General features: G+C 36.9%; 1 protein-coding gene across 4 annotated transcripts in view; it reads right to left on the bottom strand.

The window, feature by feature from the left end:
* senp7 (SUMO specific peptidase 7) overlaps positions 1-14,853 on the bottom strand; it is a 190,703-nt gene that overhangs the window by 31,468 nt on the left and 144,382 nt on the right. For all 4 annotated transcript variants that reach the window (XM_039744831.1, XM_039744832.1, XM_039744834.1 and 1 more), the window contains one exon: positions 12,713-12,960. In XM_039744831.1, the coding sequence (XP_039600765.1) occupies positions 12,713-12,960 (248 nt within the window). The remainder of the gene's footprint in view (positions 1-12,712; positions 12,961-14,853) is intronic.

Raw genomic sequence — 14,853 nt, 5'->3', positions numbered from 1 at the left:
GAAACAATACATGGCATATTTGCTAAAGGATATTTATTAATTTATGCAGTTGCTGTCCATTTCATTTTCTTACACAAATGTTGTTTATGTTTTGAAAGGGGGTACAAATGATGACCATCACCCTAAGATACACAAAAGAATTAGAATTCTAATAATGTTTTTTGGAAAAGCAACTGAGAAAACATTGACAACAAACTCATTGACCAGTTCCTGTGCTGAACAACACTTTGAAGGTCAATAGATAAATCACCTATTTATTTAAGAAAATACAGTGTCTATCTTTATCAGACATTTGTGGCAGTCACAAGTCTGCTTTTTTTGGAGCTTGGGGGCCAAAAAATTAAACAAGAAACAAATGTCTCAATATAAAAAGGCTAAATGAGTAGCATTTCCATATGTAGGATGAAAAGGATTTGTGAAAATTGAAAAGATGGGACACTTATCTTGTTTTCAGTGTATTAAATCATGTATTGTCTTTGTTTTCGCAGCGGTTATGTCTGTTTGGCTCATATTCCTAGTACCAGAAAGACCAACATTAAAACAATATAGTGCTGGAGAGCCACTGTCATGAAGGAAAGAAAGGACACTTGAATAATTCAAGCCTCTCGGTACAAACAACATGAAACTCATTATATTTCCATTATATGTTGACCTCATGACCATCTCTATATATATCTTCATTTGGATCTTGATCTTTGTTTGTCTGCGAATGAATTAGAAGAAGCACTAGATGGCAGTAAAGAGACAGCTAAAACATAGGCATTGCATTAAGAATCTCCTCCAGGCTTATACTACTGAAGACTGTAGTACTCCAGTCACACCTCAAAACACAGACATTCAAACTAAACAAATTGCTGTGCTTTAAATTAACTAAAGAGATCTTCATTTAGATCTTGATCTTTGTTTGCCGCCAATTCCACGCATGCGTAGACCACCTTCCAGTTTAGTACGTTGTTGTTACTCACGGATGTCAACAATATGCCGGAATAACGAAAGAGGTGGTGGACAGTGTTACGCTGGTTAGCTCCTGAGGCCTGATTAGAGAATGAGATTGCCGAAGATAAAGGGTACGTGCCTACGTAACATATGAATGAAAGAAAGACAGTGGGTAAAATGAATGACAACATAACAGCACGCTCCGAAAATTATTATTGGTACGTTGTCTCACAGTTGTACCGTGGCTTGCTCACATGTCAGTGAAGTGATCCCTATTTATGCTTTAAAGAGCCTGGATACCTATGTGTCCCCCTTTTATAACCATTGCTCCGTGTATATTGCCTTACTCTTTGGATTGCCACAAAGCAACCTGCAAGATTGGAGAAAGGTTGAGAAGAGATTGTGAGAGGAAACGACAGCGTCGTGAAAACAAGACAGACTGTGAACGGACAGAAGCAGAAATGCTCCTACACCACCACATAATTACGATTCGGACAGTGATTCCGAATAGGCCGTTCCTATCGAATCAATATCCAAGGGTTTTCTTTTGTAACTTTGTTTCCCTTATAAAAAATCATAATGCTGTGCGACGAAGGGCCCAGTTCACGACTGGCAGCCGCGTTTAAACAGGGAGCCCTTCACACGCGCAACGTAGTTGGGCGCACATGGCTAGTGATTTTATAAACAGTCAAAATTTTAACTAATACTTGATTATATGATTTTCTTTGAATATTTTTATTACAATGGAAATAGTAAAGACTTTCTCAAATGACACATTTATAGTTTTAAAGAATGTAATTGAACATTTTGATTTGCTTTTTTGGTGGTAAAAACTCTTTAATAAGATTTGTAAGTATTGGTAACTTTGTCTCAAAGGTTTGCTAATTATTAATCAAAATCATTTATTGTTTTAGGTATTTAAAGTTTGTGACATTCTTATTCCTTGATTTAAGTGACATGCATTTATAGACTGTCACTTATCCTATTTTTTAACCAAATTTTGTTACCAAAAAATTAAGAACGAACGCATTAATATTAATAGTATGGAATCCATTCCTCAAAAATTAATCTTGTACTGTTACTATTCTGTCATTTATCAATGTATATCATGGACATCAATGCGATACATTTTGCCAAAATCACATTACAATCACATTCCAGTCATTCACTCAAACCTTTTGCTCCAAAGTAAGTAAATGTTGCCTCCAAAGTAAGAAAAAGAAGCCTAGCTACACAAAAAATTATTTTGTAAACTATAAGCAATACATGCACAGAAATTGGATATAGGAATAACAGCTTTACAAAACTAGACTAAAAGTACACACTGCCTATAAATAGCCTGCAAAATCACTACTAACTGCCTCACATTATTGCAGAAAAGAGAGGCTTTTTTTGTTAGTGCAGCCCTAAAGTCAAGGCAGTGCTGAAGTCCTGACAGCACAGAATACATTATTATGGTGCTCTGCCAGGCCATTTGTTATCATGCTTATGATTTCTTATGTTGAGTAATTTTCACAACTCATTTTTCTGTCTTTAAACAAGTTATGATTCAAGGATTATAATGAAAGAAAGATGGGAGTTTTCATTACACCTCGATATTGCAAAAATTGCTTTCACTCAAGATACTGACCTTATTGACATGAAATGTTTGGAAATGAAATAACCAAATACATCTTCCCGAGTCTATACTTTCAACTGTGCACAAGCATGGCTAGACACTTTACTATCTCCCACATTACGGAGACCAAGGTGATGTAAAAGAATATGGTAATACCCTTTCTAAATCTTAACTAAATTAAACAATATTCAAAGCATCCCACAACTTTCATCTTTCTTTAAAATTGTGCAAATGGAACTAAATTGCATAAACTTTCAGAAAAGGAAGGTGTGAACACTCAGTTATGTACCTAATATACGCATCAGACACTCTTCAGTCTTAGCTTTGGGTGTTTAAATATTTCATCACACCTCCTGTACTTTGGCTAATACATCTCCACACACAAAATTGAAACTAGCAATAAAAAACATTTTCGTAAACTGAAATAATTAATAAAACCGAAATGAAAAACCAAAACTAAACAGAACTATTAAAGAAGCTGAAAAGACTAACTGGGAAAAAAAAAAAACTTACTAAAAATAGTTTTTTATCACAACCGGACTACACAAGGTGTAACGTGGGCTGCAGGGTTCACAAAATTAATCAAAATATATTAAGAATTTCATATTCCTGCTGTTAGCCTTTAACCCTTGCAACTTTTAACCTGAAAACAGAAACTCATCTATCACCAGCTGCCCGCATATATTCATCCAGTGAACAGCAGCTGGTGATGGAGGCCGTGTTGTTGACCCAGCATTTGCAGTGATAGAGCAAGCAGAATACGGGCACATAAAGCTTGTGAAGAAGAAAGTGATTTTACTGTACGAGAATACTGACAGTTCTTCAAGAGCTGAAAGTAACAGCATGATAAGATTCTGGTTCAAATGTTAGTGAAGCATACAAGCTTCCATTCACTGAATCTTTGGGGTTCAAGAGAGAATTATTAGATTCAGATAACCCCTTACAGAATAAACCATAAAGCATAATGGTGGAAATACTATGGTTGGGAGTTGATTTGATGACTCAGGGCCTGGGACACTTGAGGTTATCAAATCAGCTATGAATTCTATATTATATCATATTGTGCTTGAGGAGAACGTGAGGCCAATTGTCCACAAGTTGATGTTAAACCAGACATGGACTTTTCAAAATGATAATGACCCAAAGCACACTAGTAACTCCACCAAAGAATGTCTCAAAAAGAAGAAATGGAAGGTTATGGACTGACCTAGTCAAAGCCCTGATTTAAATCCCACTGCCGTTTTTTTTTTTATTCTGAAATGGGCACACATGTAAGAAACCCCACAGGCAATTTGCAACAGAAGGAATTTTGAATGTAGGAATGGTAAAAAAATTTCACGAAGTTAATGTCAATAGATTGGTGGGCAGTTATGCAAAATACCTACAAGAAGTCCTTTCTGCTAACAGGAGCCATACCAGCTTCTGGGGCCAAGGGTATACTTACTTTTTCTCCAGTAGACCAATGCATTTACTGACTTTTTTTAAATAAATGCTTGAAAAGACCAATTATACTTGTATAAAAACAAGCATAAAGCACCATTTCCTTTAGGTACTGTTTACATGTTCAAATATGTTGAAAAAGCCAACATTTCCATCTCCTTGAACTTAAATTTTCATGAGATTATAAGAATTTTCATTTGCTATTCAGGATGTGTCTGCCTGTCAGTTGTGTTAGAAATAAAGTTCTTAAAGGAAAAACAACAACACCACTGGAGTCAATTCCTTTCACACATAGACATTGTTTTGAGCTGCGGGATGTATTTTACTTTGTGGCGCTATTATGATGCCTGATTTACTTTTAGTACTTTATGGCGGACACGCCAGAGCCCTTACCTGTTCAGAGCATGGAAGGACTGGGGGGAGAGTATTTTTAAGAACGTTTCTCCCCCAGATCGACAGAGGGCAGCCCCCTTGGCTTCCTGTGGGGCCATGGGTCTTGAGGATAGAAGCTCCACCCAGGGGGCGCATGAACATTTGCTGGGCTCTATTTGGCCACACTTCCACCACACCTGAAAGTGCAGCCTGAAGAGGTTTGTTGGACATCTGGAGTCCTTCCAGGTGTCCTATAAAAAGGGCCAATCTCCACCATTCATCGGCCAGAGTCAGGAGAAAGAGGACAAAGCCTGAGGAGGAGTGGAGGTAGATGGACTGGCAGCACAGATTGGACTGTGTTGTGTCTTGATGCTGGTTTACTGTGTGCACAGAGCTATAAAAAAAAAAAAAAAACATGTGCTGGGTGCAAAACCTGTCTCTTGCCTGTGTCAGGGTTTGGCGAGAACATTTTTATAAGGTGCTGGTGTTAAATCTTAAAATTAATGTATAATAATGGTGGTAATATTAAAAGAAAAAAACAGTTTTTAGGGGTATTCTCACATAATATTTCTCTACTGTGCATATGAAAAATGCCAATGACATATATGTGAGAAACATTTTTAGCACTATAAAAAGTACAAAATGTTAAATCCATATTTCAAAATATTAATAACACTATAGTGAATATAAAGTAATTTGATGCTATCAAACTTAACAGAGGGGACTGTATCACTCGTTTTTTTTAATTAAAAAAAAAAAAAAGCCACAACATGAAAGAAAAGCCATTAAAAAAAAAAAAACTCTAATGGTGCGTACCATAATTGTGGCCAAACAGGGAGAATGCCCTTTTAAGCTCACTTAAGTTAGAGAAATTGCGCTAAAGACAGTAGGGGAAAAAATCCTTTCTAGAATTTGTGCCTATTCAGATTGGGTTGTGCTCAATTCTCTCCCAAGAGCTGCAGGAGGACAAAAAGAAAAACTAATGGTCTAATTCTTGCTTTGCCCCACTTGGAATATGAAACCAAGTTGATTTGATTCTGTTTGAAGACTAGGGTTTCATTTACTATGAAAATGTTGAAAGAATGTATACACTATTGATCACATTAACACAGCATTATAAGTTTTTTAAAGCATAATAACCATGAATGTTAAAATGTATAGAGTATATAAAAAATACGAATTGTCAGCAATTTGCTACATATTTTGCAACATCTCTAAATGCTAGGATCTTAAAAGATACTTTATATGATATTTAGTACCTGCCAAATAATGCAAAGACTACATGAAACGAGTTTCACCCTAAGTGGGGCTCATCAGGTGCATGCACTTCATATGTCTGCCGACCAACCACAAGCGTTACCTACTAGGTAACAACCCAAGTATCAGATTGTGATCAGACTTAAGCATGTAATACATATATACACACACACTTATTATACTTTTATAAACTAGGGGAATCTGACCCCTGCTCACTTCGCTCGCCAACCCCGGGAGGGTGCTACGCGTATGGGGAAGCGGATGTACAATTTAAACAGATTGCTATTATCATGGGAATTGTTACATATGCATAATAGAACTATTTTACATTACAGCAACTAATTAAACATAGTAAAAAAAATGTAAAACATAGTTAATTGAAAGAAAATTATGTTTCATGTTGCGTTAGAGGTATTCGTTGTGTTATATGTTTTTGTTCTCTTTGGTTTTGAAATGAACACAACTATACTTTTTAAAATTACACTTTTACTGTAAAACTTCAGTAAAAACTATTTTTTTAATTAACTTTTCGTCGATATTGCATTGAATTTTGATTCCGTGACTGGACTTCCATCGTGACAATGCAACATGTAACTGCCCGTGAATATTGTTTCTATCTTTCTAATAAATAAACTGACTTTTTCAAATGTTTATCCCTGTGATTTGTTAATTGTCATAGAAAACGCTATTCTAATGGGAAACTGTAAACGTCTTAATACGAAGGGCATATCAAGATCTCCTTTGGTGTCTAATGTTATCCACGGAAGATGTACATTACCTTTCTTGTCCCCTGTTATAATTTTACATGTCAGAATTGTTCGACCAATTTTGAAAACAACTAAACTTATCCTATTGCATAGCCCATCACTCAGACATAAATTATGCAATAACATTACAATACATCCTTCTTTCAACAGTAAAATTGCTGGTGGAAGACCGGGCAGTGTTAACGGTTGTAGATATTCTATGCCATATTGTAAGCTGATGTTTTCATCTTCCGCAACATCACCACCAACTGTTTGAGCATAGTCTATTGATGCACATTTAACCAATTTGCCGTAACCCTTCAGAATTAAATTCTTCAATAAGATTTGGACATAATAAGTCTTCTTTTATTGGGAACTTAAAGTGAGGAAAACATAAAAAATTTATAAGAGCTGAGAACGCAAAAGCTGTGTCTGACAAAAACATTCACACGAATGAGAGGTGAGAGGACCGTGGTTGAAAATGGTAGAGAGGAGGGCAGGACTTAAAAAAATCTCTTGCAAAAGTCTCGTCTTGCGGGACTTGCAAAAATCTCTTGGCAAAAGTTTTGTCTCAAGATTTTCTTTTATAATAGGGAGACATATCATGATAAAAACGGCTAACTTAACCTATCAACTTTACATAATCGTTAATATCTTAGAATTTAAAAAGATATACAATTATTAAACCTTTAATAATTGTGTATCTTTATAAATGTTTAGATATTAAATTATATATAGATACACACACACACACACACACACATACAAATACACACACAGTATATATACATACACATACACACACATATACATTATACTGTATATAGTATTTTATGAAATACCACCTAAACAAGTTAATTGGTACAGATAGCTTTTAAAACATTTAATGATGGTACTTTGCACTTAAGTTTAAACAAAAAATACAGCAGGAAGGAAACTGCATTTGTGACTGCATCTCAAAGCCTATCAATAACAGACATACAGCAAATAATCAATATCAATATCTATACACAGACAATGATATTCTCAAGCTAAAACCTTTTTAAAAACATTTTTGAATTTAGTATTAAACATCTCTATGTCTAACCAAACACTCAGTAGGTTACATTTACAAATATTTCAAAATAAAAAAGCAAGATAATATTGTAATTATTTTCAATAAACCCATAAAGCAAGAACTGATTTTACCAGTATTATACTACCATCATGTGGAAGAAACAAAATACAGCAAGGAGAATGAATGTTACAATACATTTGTGACAGCATCATGCTTATATAAACCATATAAAATAAATATTAAATATAAACTTAGAACATTCACTCTGTCATGGACAAATAAAACAGCTACAACTCAGACTGTAGATAAGAGTTAAGAATTCAAAACACACAGTGGGACCTGCACTTATTTGAAAAAAATAAGTACACCCATATGAAATGTTTTTTCTTTTTAAACATATCAAGCTTTGATTTTCATAAACAGTGCCTAAAGATAAAGGTTATAAAATTAACGCCATGCCATAATTACATTTTGCACTCCAGTGTGTAATTTAAACAAACCTTAATTCAAATTTTGCATGTGGAAAAAGTTACACCCCTAGATTTAGCACAACTTCTCTTTTTTTAAATGCTGTGTTGCATTGTGTTTAGAATTAGAAAAAATTTGGCCAAAAAAAAAACAGGTATAGCACCTCACCAAACTAAAGGAAAATTCTTCTCCTATTGAAGCTCTTATCAAAATCAATTTATTTATAGGGCACATTTAAAACAAATTTAGCAATGCTGTAGCCAAAGTGCTTGACATTAAAACAAACAATAAACAAAAATAAAATAAACACAATAAAATACAATTTAATCAGCAGTAACTTGAAACAAACAAATGACAAAGAGGAGGGGGATGCAGTAACACTGAATGTCACAGAAAGCTAGAGAATAGAAATTCGTCTTCAATCTAGTTTTAAATAGTTCAATTGAAGGTGACTCCTTAATGTAATTAGGTAAAGAATTCCACAGACAAGTCTTGCACTTAGTATGAGCGACAACAAGAGAAAACTGATCGATAGATCTAAGCTCTCTGGAGAGCTGGTGTATAAAACACAATTCAGAAAAATAGGCAGGACCATATCCATGTTGCAATTTAAAAAAACAGCAGCAAAATTTTTCAATCATTTCTAAAGGTAACTGTTAGTCAATGTAAAGAGGCTAAAACTGGAGATACAGAAGCAAACTTTTTTTTGCCACAACCAAAAAATAAGCAGCAGCATTCTAAACCAACTGCAACCTGCTTATTAGGGCACAGATCCCAGAATACAATGAGTTACAGTAATCAAGATGAGAAAAGATAAAAACATGAGTAACTTTCTCAAGATCACCAGAGATAAAAAAAATCTTAACCTTAGCTGAAAGATTCTTCTTCTTCTTTCGGCTGCTCCCTTTAGGGGATGCCACAGCGGATCATCTCCTTTCATATCTTTCTGTCCTCTGCATCTTGTTCTGTTACATCCATCACCTGCATGTCCACTCTCACCGCATCCATAAACCTTTGCTTAGGCCTTCCTCATCTCCTCTTCCCTGGCAGCTCTATCCTTGGCATCCTTCTCCCAATATACCCAGCATCTCTCCTCTGCACATGTCCAAACCAACGCAATCTCACCTCTCTGACTTTGTCTCCCAACCGTTCAACTTGTGCTGACCCTCTAATGTATTCATTTCTAATCCTGTCCATCCTCGTCACACCCAGTGCAAATCTTAACATCTTTAACTCTGCCACCTCCAGCTCTATCTCCTGCTTTCTGGTCAGTGCCACCGTCTCCAACCCATATAACATAGCTGGTCTCACTACCGTCCTGTAGACCTTCCCTTTCACTCTTGCTGATACCAGTCTGTCACAAATTACTCCTGACACTCTTCTCCACCCATTCCACCCTGCCTACACTCCCTTTTTCACCTCTCTTCCACAATCCCCATTACTCTGTACTGTTGATCCCAAGTACTTAAACTCATGCACCTTCGCCAACTCTACTCCCTGCATCCTCACTATTCCACTGACCTCCCTTTCATTTACACACATGTATTCGGTCTTGTTCCTACTGACCTTCATTCCTCTCCTCTCTACAGCATATCTCCACCTCTCCAGGGTCTCCTCAACCTGCTCCCTACTATCGCTACAGATCACGATGTCATCAGCAAACATCATAGTCCACAGGGACTACGGTCTAATCTCGTCTGTTCACCTGTCCATCATCATTGCAAATAAGAAAGGGCTCAGAGCCGATCCCTGATGTAATCCCACCTCCAACTTGAATGCATCTGTCACTCCTACCGCAGACCTCACAGCGGTCACACTTCCCTCGTACATATCCTGTACAACTCTTATGTACTTCTCTGCCACTCCCAACTTCCTCATACAATACCACAGCTCCTCTTGAGGTACCATGTCATATGCTTTCTCCAGGTCCACAAACACACAACGCAACTCTGTCTGGCCTTCTCTAAACTTCTCCATCAACATCATCAGAACAACCATTGCATCTGTGGTGCTCTTTCTTGGCATGAAACCATACTGCTGCTCACTAATCATCACGTCCCTTCTTAACCTAGCTTCCACTACTCTTTCCCATAACTTCATGCTGTGGCTCATCAATTTTATCCCCCTGTAGTTATTACAGCACTGCACATCACCTCTATTCTTAAATATCAGCACCAGTACACTTCTCCATTCCTCAGGCATCCTCTTACTTTCCAAGATTGCATTAAACAATCTGGTTAAAAACTCCACTGCCATCTCTCCTAAACACCTCCAGGCTTCCATAGGTATGTCCTCTGGACCAATGGCCTTTCCATTCTTCATCCTTCTCATAGCTGTCCTTACTTCCTCCTTGCTAATCCATTGCACTTCCTGATTCACTATCTCCACATCATCCATACACTTCTCTCTCTCATTCTCTTCATTCATCAGCCTCTCTAAGTACTCTTTCCATCTGCTCAACACTGTCACCTCATTTGTTAGTACGTTTCCATCTTTATCCTTTTTCACCCTAACCTGCTGCACATTTTTCCCAGCTCGGTCCCTCTGTCTAGCCAATCAGTACAGGCCGTTTTCTCCCTCCCTCCCTCTCTTCACCTTGCATCTTATCTCCTTGTACTTGTCTACTTTCTGCATCTCTCCGACTATCCCAGTTCTTCTTTGCCATCCTCTTCCTCTGTATACTCTCCTGTATTTCCTCATCCCACCAACAGGTTTCCTTTTCCTCCTTCCTCTTTCCAGATGTCATGCCAAGCACCCTTCTTGTTGTCACCCTTACATGTGCTGTAGTTTCCCAACTGTCTGGTAACTCTTCACTGCCACCCAGTGACTGTTTCACCTCCTCCCTAAACTCAAACTTGCAGTCTTCCTTTTTCAACTACCACCATTTGATCCTTGGCTCCACCCTCACTCTTCCTCTTCTTGATATCCAACGTCATCCTACAGACCAACATCCTATACTGCTTAACTACATTTTCCCCTGCCACCACTGTGCAGTCTTTAATCTCCTTCAGAACAACTCTTCTGCATAGGATGTAATCTACCTGTGTGCATCTTCCTCCACTCTTGTATGTAATCCTATGTTCCTCCCTCTTCTTAAAATACATATTCACCACAGCCATGTCCATCCTTTTGGCAAAATCCACTTATCTTCTGGCCTTCTTCATTCCTCTCTTTGACACCATACCTACCCATCACCTCCTTGTCTAAACTGTTCCCTTCACCAACATGCCCATTGAAATCCTCTCCAATCACCACTTTCTGTCCCTTGGGTACACTGCTCATCACTTCAATTAACTCAATCCAAAAATCTTCTTTCTCACCCTTTGCACACCCAACGTGTGGTGCATTTGCACTAAAAACATTCATCATCACACCTCCAATTTCCAGCTTCATAATCATGACTCTGCCCGACACTCTTTTCACCTCCAAAACACTCATGACATACTGTTCCTTCAGAATATCTCCTACTCCATTTCTCCTCCTATCCACACCATGACAGAACAGTCTGAAAGCTATAAAAAGAAACTCTTGTCCACAGAATTAATCTGTTTCTCAAAAAAGAGGTTACTATCAAAAATAAGATTCCAAACCTGAGGTTTTTAAAAGTCCATGAAGCAGCCTAGATGATTGAAACCAATTTGAGCTTTGGCTGCAGAACCAGCTATCACCACTTTCATTTTACTTTGTTTAAGATCAAGAAAATTGTCAGCCATCCAGGATCTTAGTTCTACAAGGCAACTGTGCAGCCAATTCATTGCAGAATTGCACACATGAATATAAACCTATGTCATTGTCATTGCAAGTATCTTTTCGTGTCCAGTCTATGGTATGCTGGCAAAACTTGCGGAAAAGTTGTCCAGATTCATAAAAGTTGCCGGGATATTGTTGTGCCCTCAATGTTAAGGCTAAGCTCGTGTTTCTTAGTTTTTTTAACTAGTTAGAAATGTTAAAGAGAGCAGTATCAGATAACCTATCTCGTGCAGCTAGCTAACTCGTGTGCCTTTAATGAGAAAACATGCAGGACTGACATGCACAAACACACAGAGGCACGACTAGATTACTACGAAGAATTGCATTTGCTTCAAAAACAACAAACTAGAAAATAGTATTTGAATGATATAACTACAGATTATTCAATCATTTAATTTATTGGGAAGTTTTGTAACAGTCACCCCTTCAGTCTCTAAATTACGCACATTTCCATTTTTAAATCTATAATCCATTTTTAAGCGTTAATTCCGTGATTCCTTCTGTGTTTTCCGCATCGTGGAAATCATAGGACCCTAGTAATATGAGAGATATCATTCAATACTTTCAGGAGGGCCGTCTCAATACCGTGATAACGTCTAAAGCCAGAATGGTAGATCTCACATAAATTATTGGACTTAAGATAATCTACTGATTGTTTATAACTAACTCATTCTTTCTAATATTCTAGCCAAAAATGGCAATTGAAAATTTGGATCTAACTTAGGCAGGCGCCCTTCCCGGGGTTTGTTTCCTGCCTTGCACCCTGTGTTGGCTGGGATTGGCTCCAGAAGACACCTGTGACCCTGTAGTTAGGATATAGCAGGTTGGATAATGGATGGATGGAAGGATCTAACTTAGCCTCATTAAGACAAGGTCCAGCATTGGACTATCTCGTGTCTTACATATTAGCTACACTGCAGGCACTCATATATTTGAACTTGGCTTATATAATCAAAATACAATTTTAAAACTTTTTAGCATTTTTTTAATCTTAACCATTGCCCTAATTGCAAATAAGCACAAAGCAAAATAGAGGTTAAAAGCTTATCTTTTTAAAATTCTCTTTACCTTAGGTGAAATGGGAGTCTCCAAATAACTTTCTTTTTTTCTAATCTGGTATTTGCACCATGAAATAAAGGAATTTTCACAGTTTAAACCTTGCAGTAGAGTGCAAACATCTTCACAAGTCAGCACATCATCATGTAGAGACATTCCATTTCTGTTTCCTATCTCAGACATTATATCACTAAGCAACTGTTTTTTTTTCAAATCCAAGGGCTTCACCAACTCCACAATGAGAAATTCATTTGCAACAGCTAAAAAAAAATAAAGAAAAAGGAATTAATTTCCACGAAAAATTCTGCCACATCATTATGAGGAGATCAAATATCACTGAGAAGAAAAGACCAAAAATCCTTTAACTGATACTTTCTAATATTTCTAACATCAGCAGTACTCAGTTATTCCACTTTTGTAGATACTGTCTTTGGTATTCCAGATTCAGTGTTATCTATGGTTCAGCAAAAAAAACTGTTTTGTGCTTATGTTTTGTAGTAAATTTACCTCTTCTGCATGAAAATGTTAACATTTCTGAAAAGAACATCATTAGAATTAGTAGAGAACTATACAACTGGATTTCAAGTAGCTTAATAATGAACAGAGAGAAAAGACTGCCATAGAGGTCATGTAATCAGTATCAATTGAAATAATGAAAATTATTCTGATAAGTGAACATTATTTAAGACATTTGCAGGTAATGTCAAAATTGAATGCAAACCAACAGATGAAGCGCAAAAACAATTTTAAAAACAATAGACAAACATTTAATTTGGGTAGACACACGGAAATCCAATATAATATAAAATATAACAAAAAACTGTTGACTTTATATCAATGAGAAAATATTCTGGTTCCAATATTATGACAAATTACTAAATGTATGCATGGTATAACAGGTGCGTTTAGAGATTTAGTAAAATGATTTGAAAATTGGGACATTATACCTTTTTTAGTTACTTTGTAGAGTCAATCATCACATTTTTGTTTGTTAAATATTTTTGTAACGGTGAGCCATATTTAAAATTAAATGATACCAGAAAGCAATTACATGCATTAGTAAACTACATGAAAGGCTGGGATTGGCTCCAGCAGACCCCCGTGACCCTGTATTCGGATTCAGCGGGTTAGAAAATGGATGGATGGATGGATGGATGAAAACTAAGTTTTGAATAGTACTTTACAATCTCATGTAACTAAAACATAGCCCAGAACAGATTTGTTGTTGCTCAATACCTTTCATAGATCCTGATCCATATGATGTAAATATGAAATTCGGTGGCGGTTTATAATGCGGGGTGCTGCCAAAACCCTGAATATTTTGAGAACTCCACTTAAATTATTTAGGTATTGCAAAATAATCATAAAATTAATTTGTTTATTTGTACAACAAGCTTGGTGTCATCACATGCTAACATCCATTAAAAATTTGTTCCAAGTTGAACTTGTTTAATTTCTGTGTGGAAAAAAAATATGTGCTATATTTCCAGAGTGAAGGATGCCCACCAAATTAAAGTCTATGTAAGTCATTGTCGGGCAACTGGTGCAGTGTGGCGCACTGGTGCACCGTGGAATTTTCTAGGGGCGCCACGAAAACTTTTGTAAAATATTTAAAATTGCTAGTGTTTTTGAACTTTTGGTTGATTTAAAAGATAATGTTTAAAAAAATATATTTTATGTTGGAAAAACAGATAACGGAACACACTTACGGAAATGAAGTCTAAGAAACGCAAGCTGAAAAACACCCCCACAGCATGATGCTGCCACCGCCATGCTTCACTGTGGGGACTGTGATTGACAAGTGATGAGCAGTGCCTGGTTGTCTCCACACATACCGCTTAGAATTAAGGCCAAAAACTTCTATCTTGGAGTTTGCTAAAAGACACCTGAAGGACTCTGAGATGGTGAGAAATAAGATTCTCTGGTCTGATGAGACCAAGATAGAATATTTTGGCCTTAATTCTAAGCGGTATGTGTGGAGACAACTAGGCACTGCTCATCACTTGTCCAATACAGTCCCCACAGTGAAGCATGACGGTGTGGGGGTGTTTTTCAGCTGCAGGGACAGGACGACTGGTTGCAATTGAGGGAAAGATGAATGCGGCCAAGTACTGGGATATCCTGGACAAAAACCTTCTCCAGAGTGCTAAGGA

The sequence above is a fragment of the Polypterus senegalus genome, chromosome 2, assembly GCF_016835505.1.
Source record: "Polypterus senegalus isolate Bchr_013 chromosome 2, ASM1683550v1, whole genome shotgun sequence".
Taxonomy (NCBI): Eukaryota; Metazoa; Chordata; class Cladistia; order Polypteriformes; family Polypteridae; genus Polypterus; species Polypterus senegalus.
Note: the sequence above shows the minus strand (reverse complement) of the source record. Positions and strands in the feature narration are given on the sequence as shown.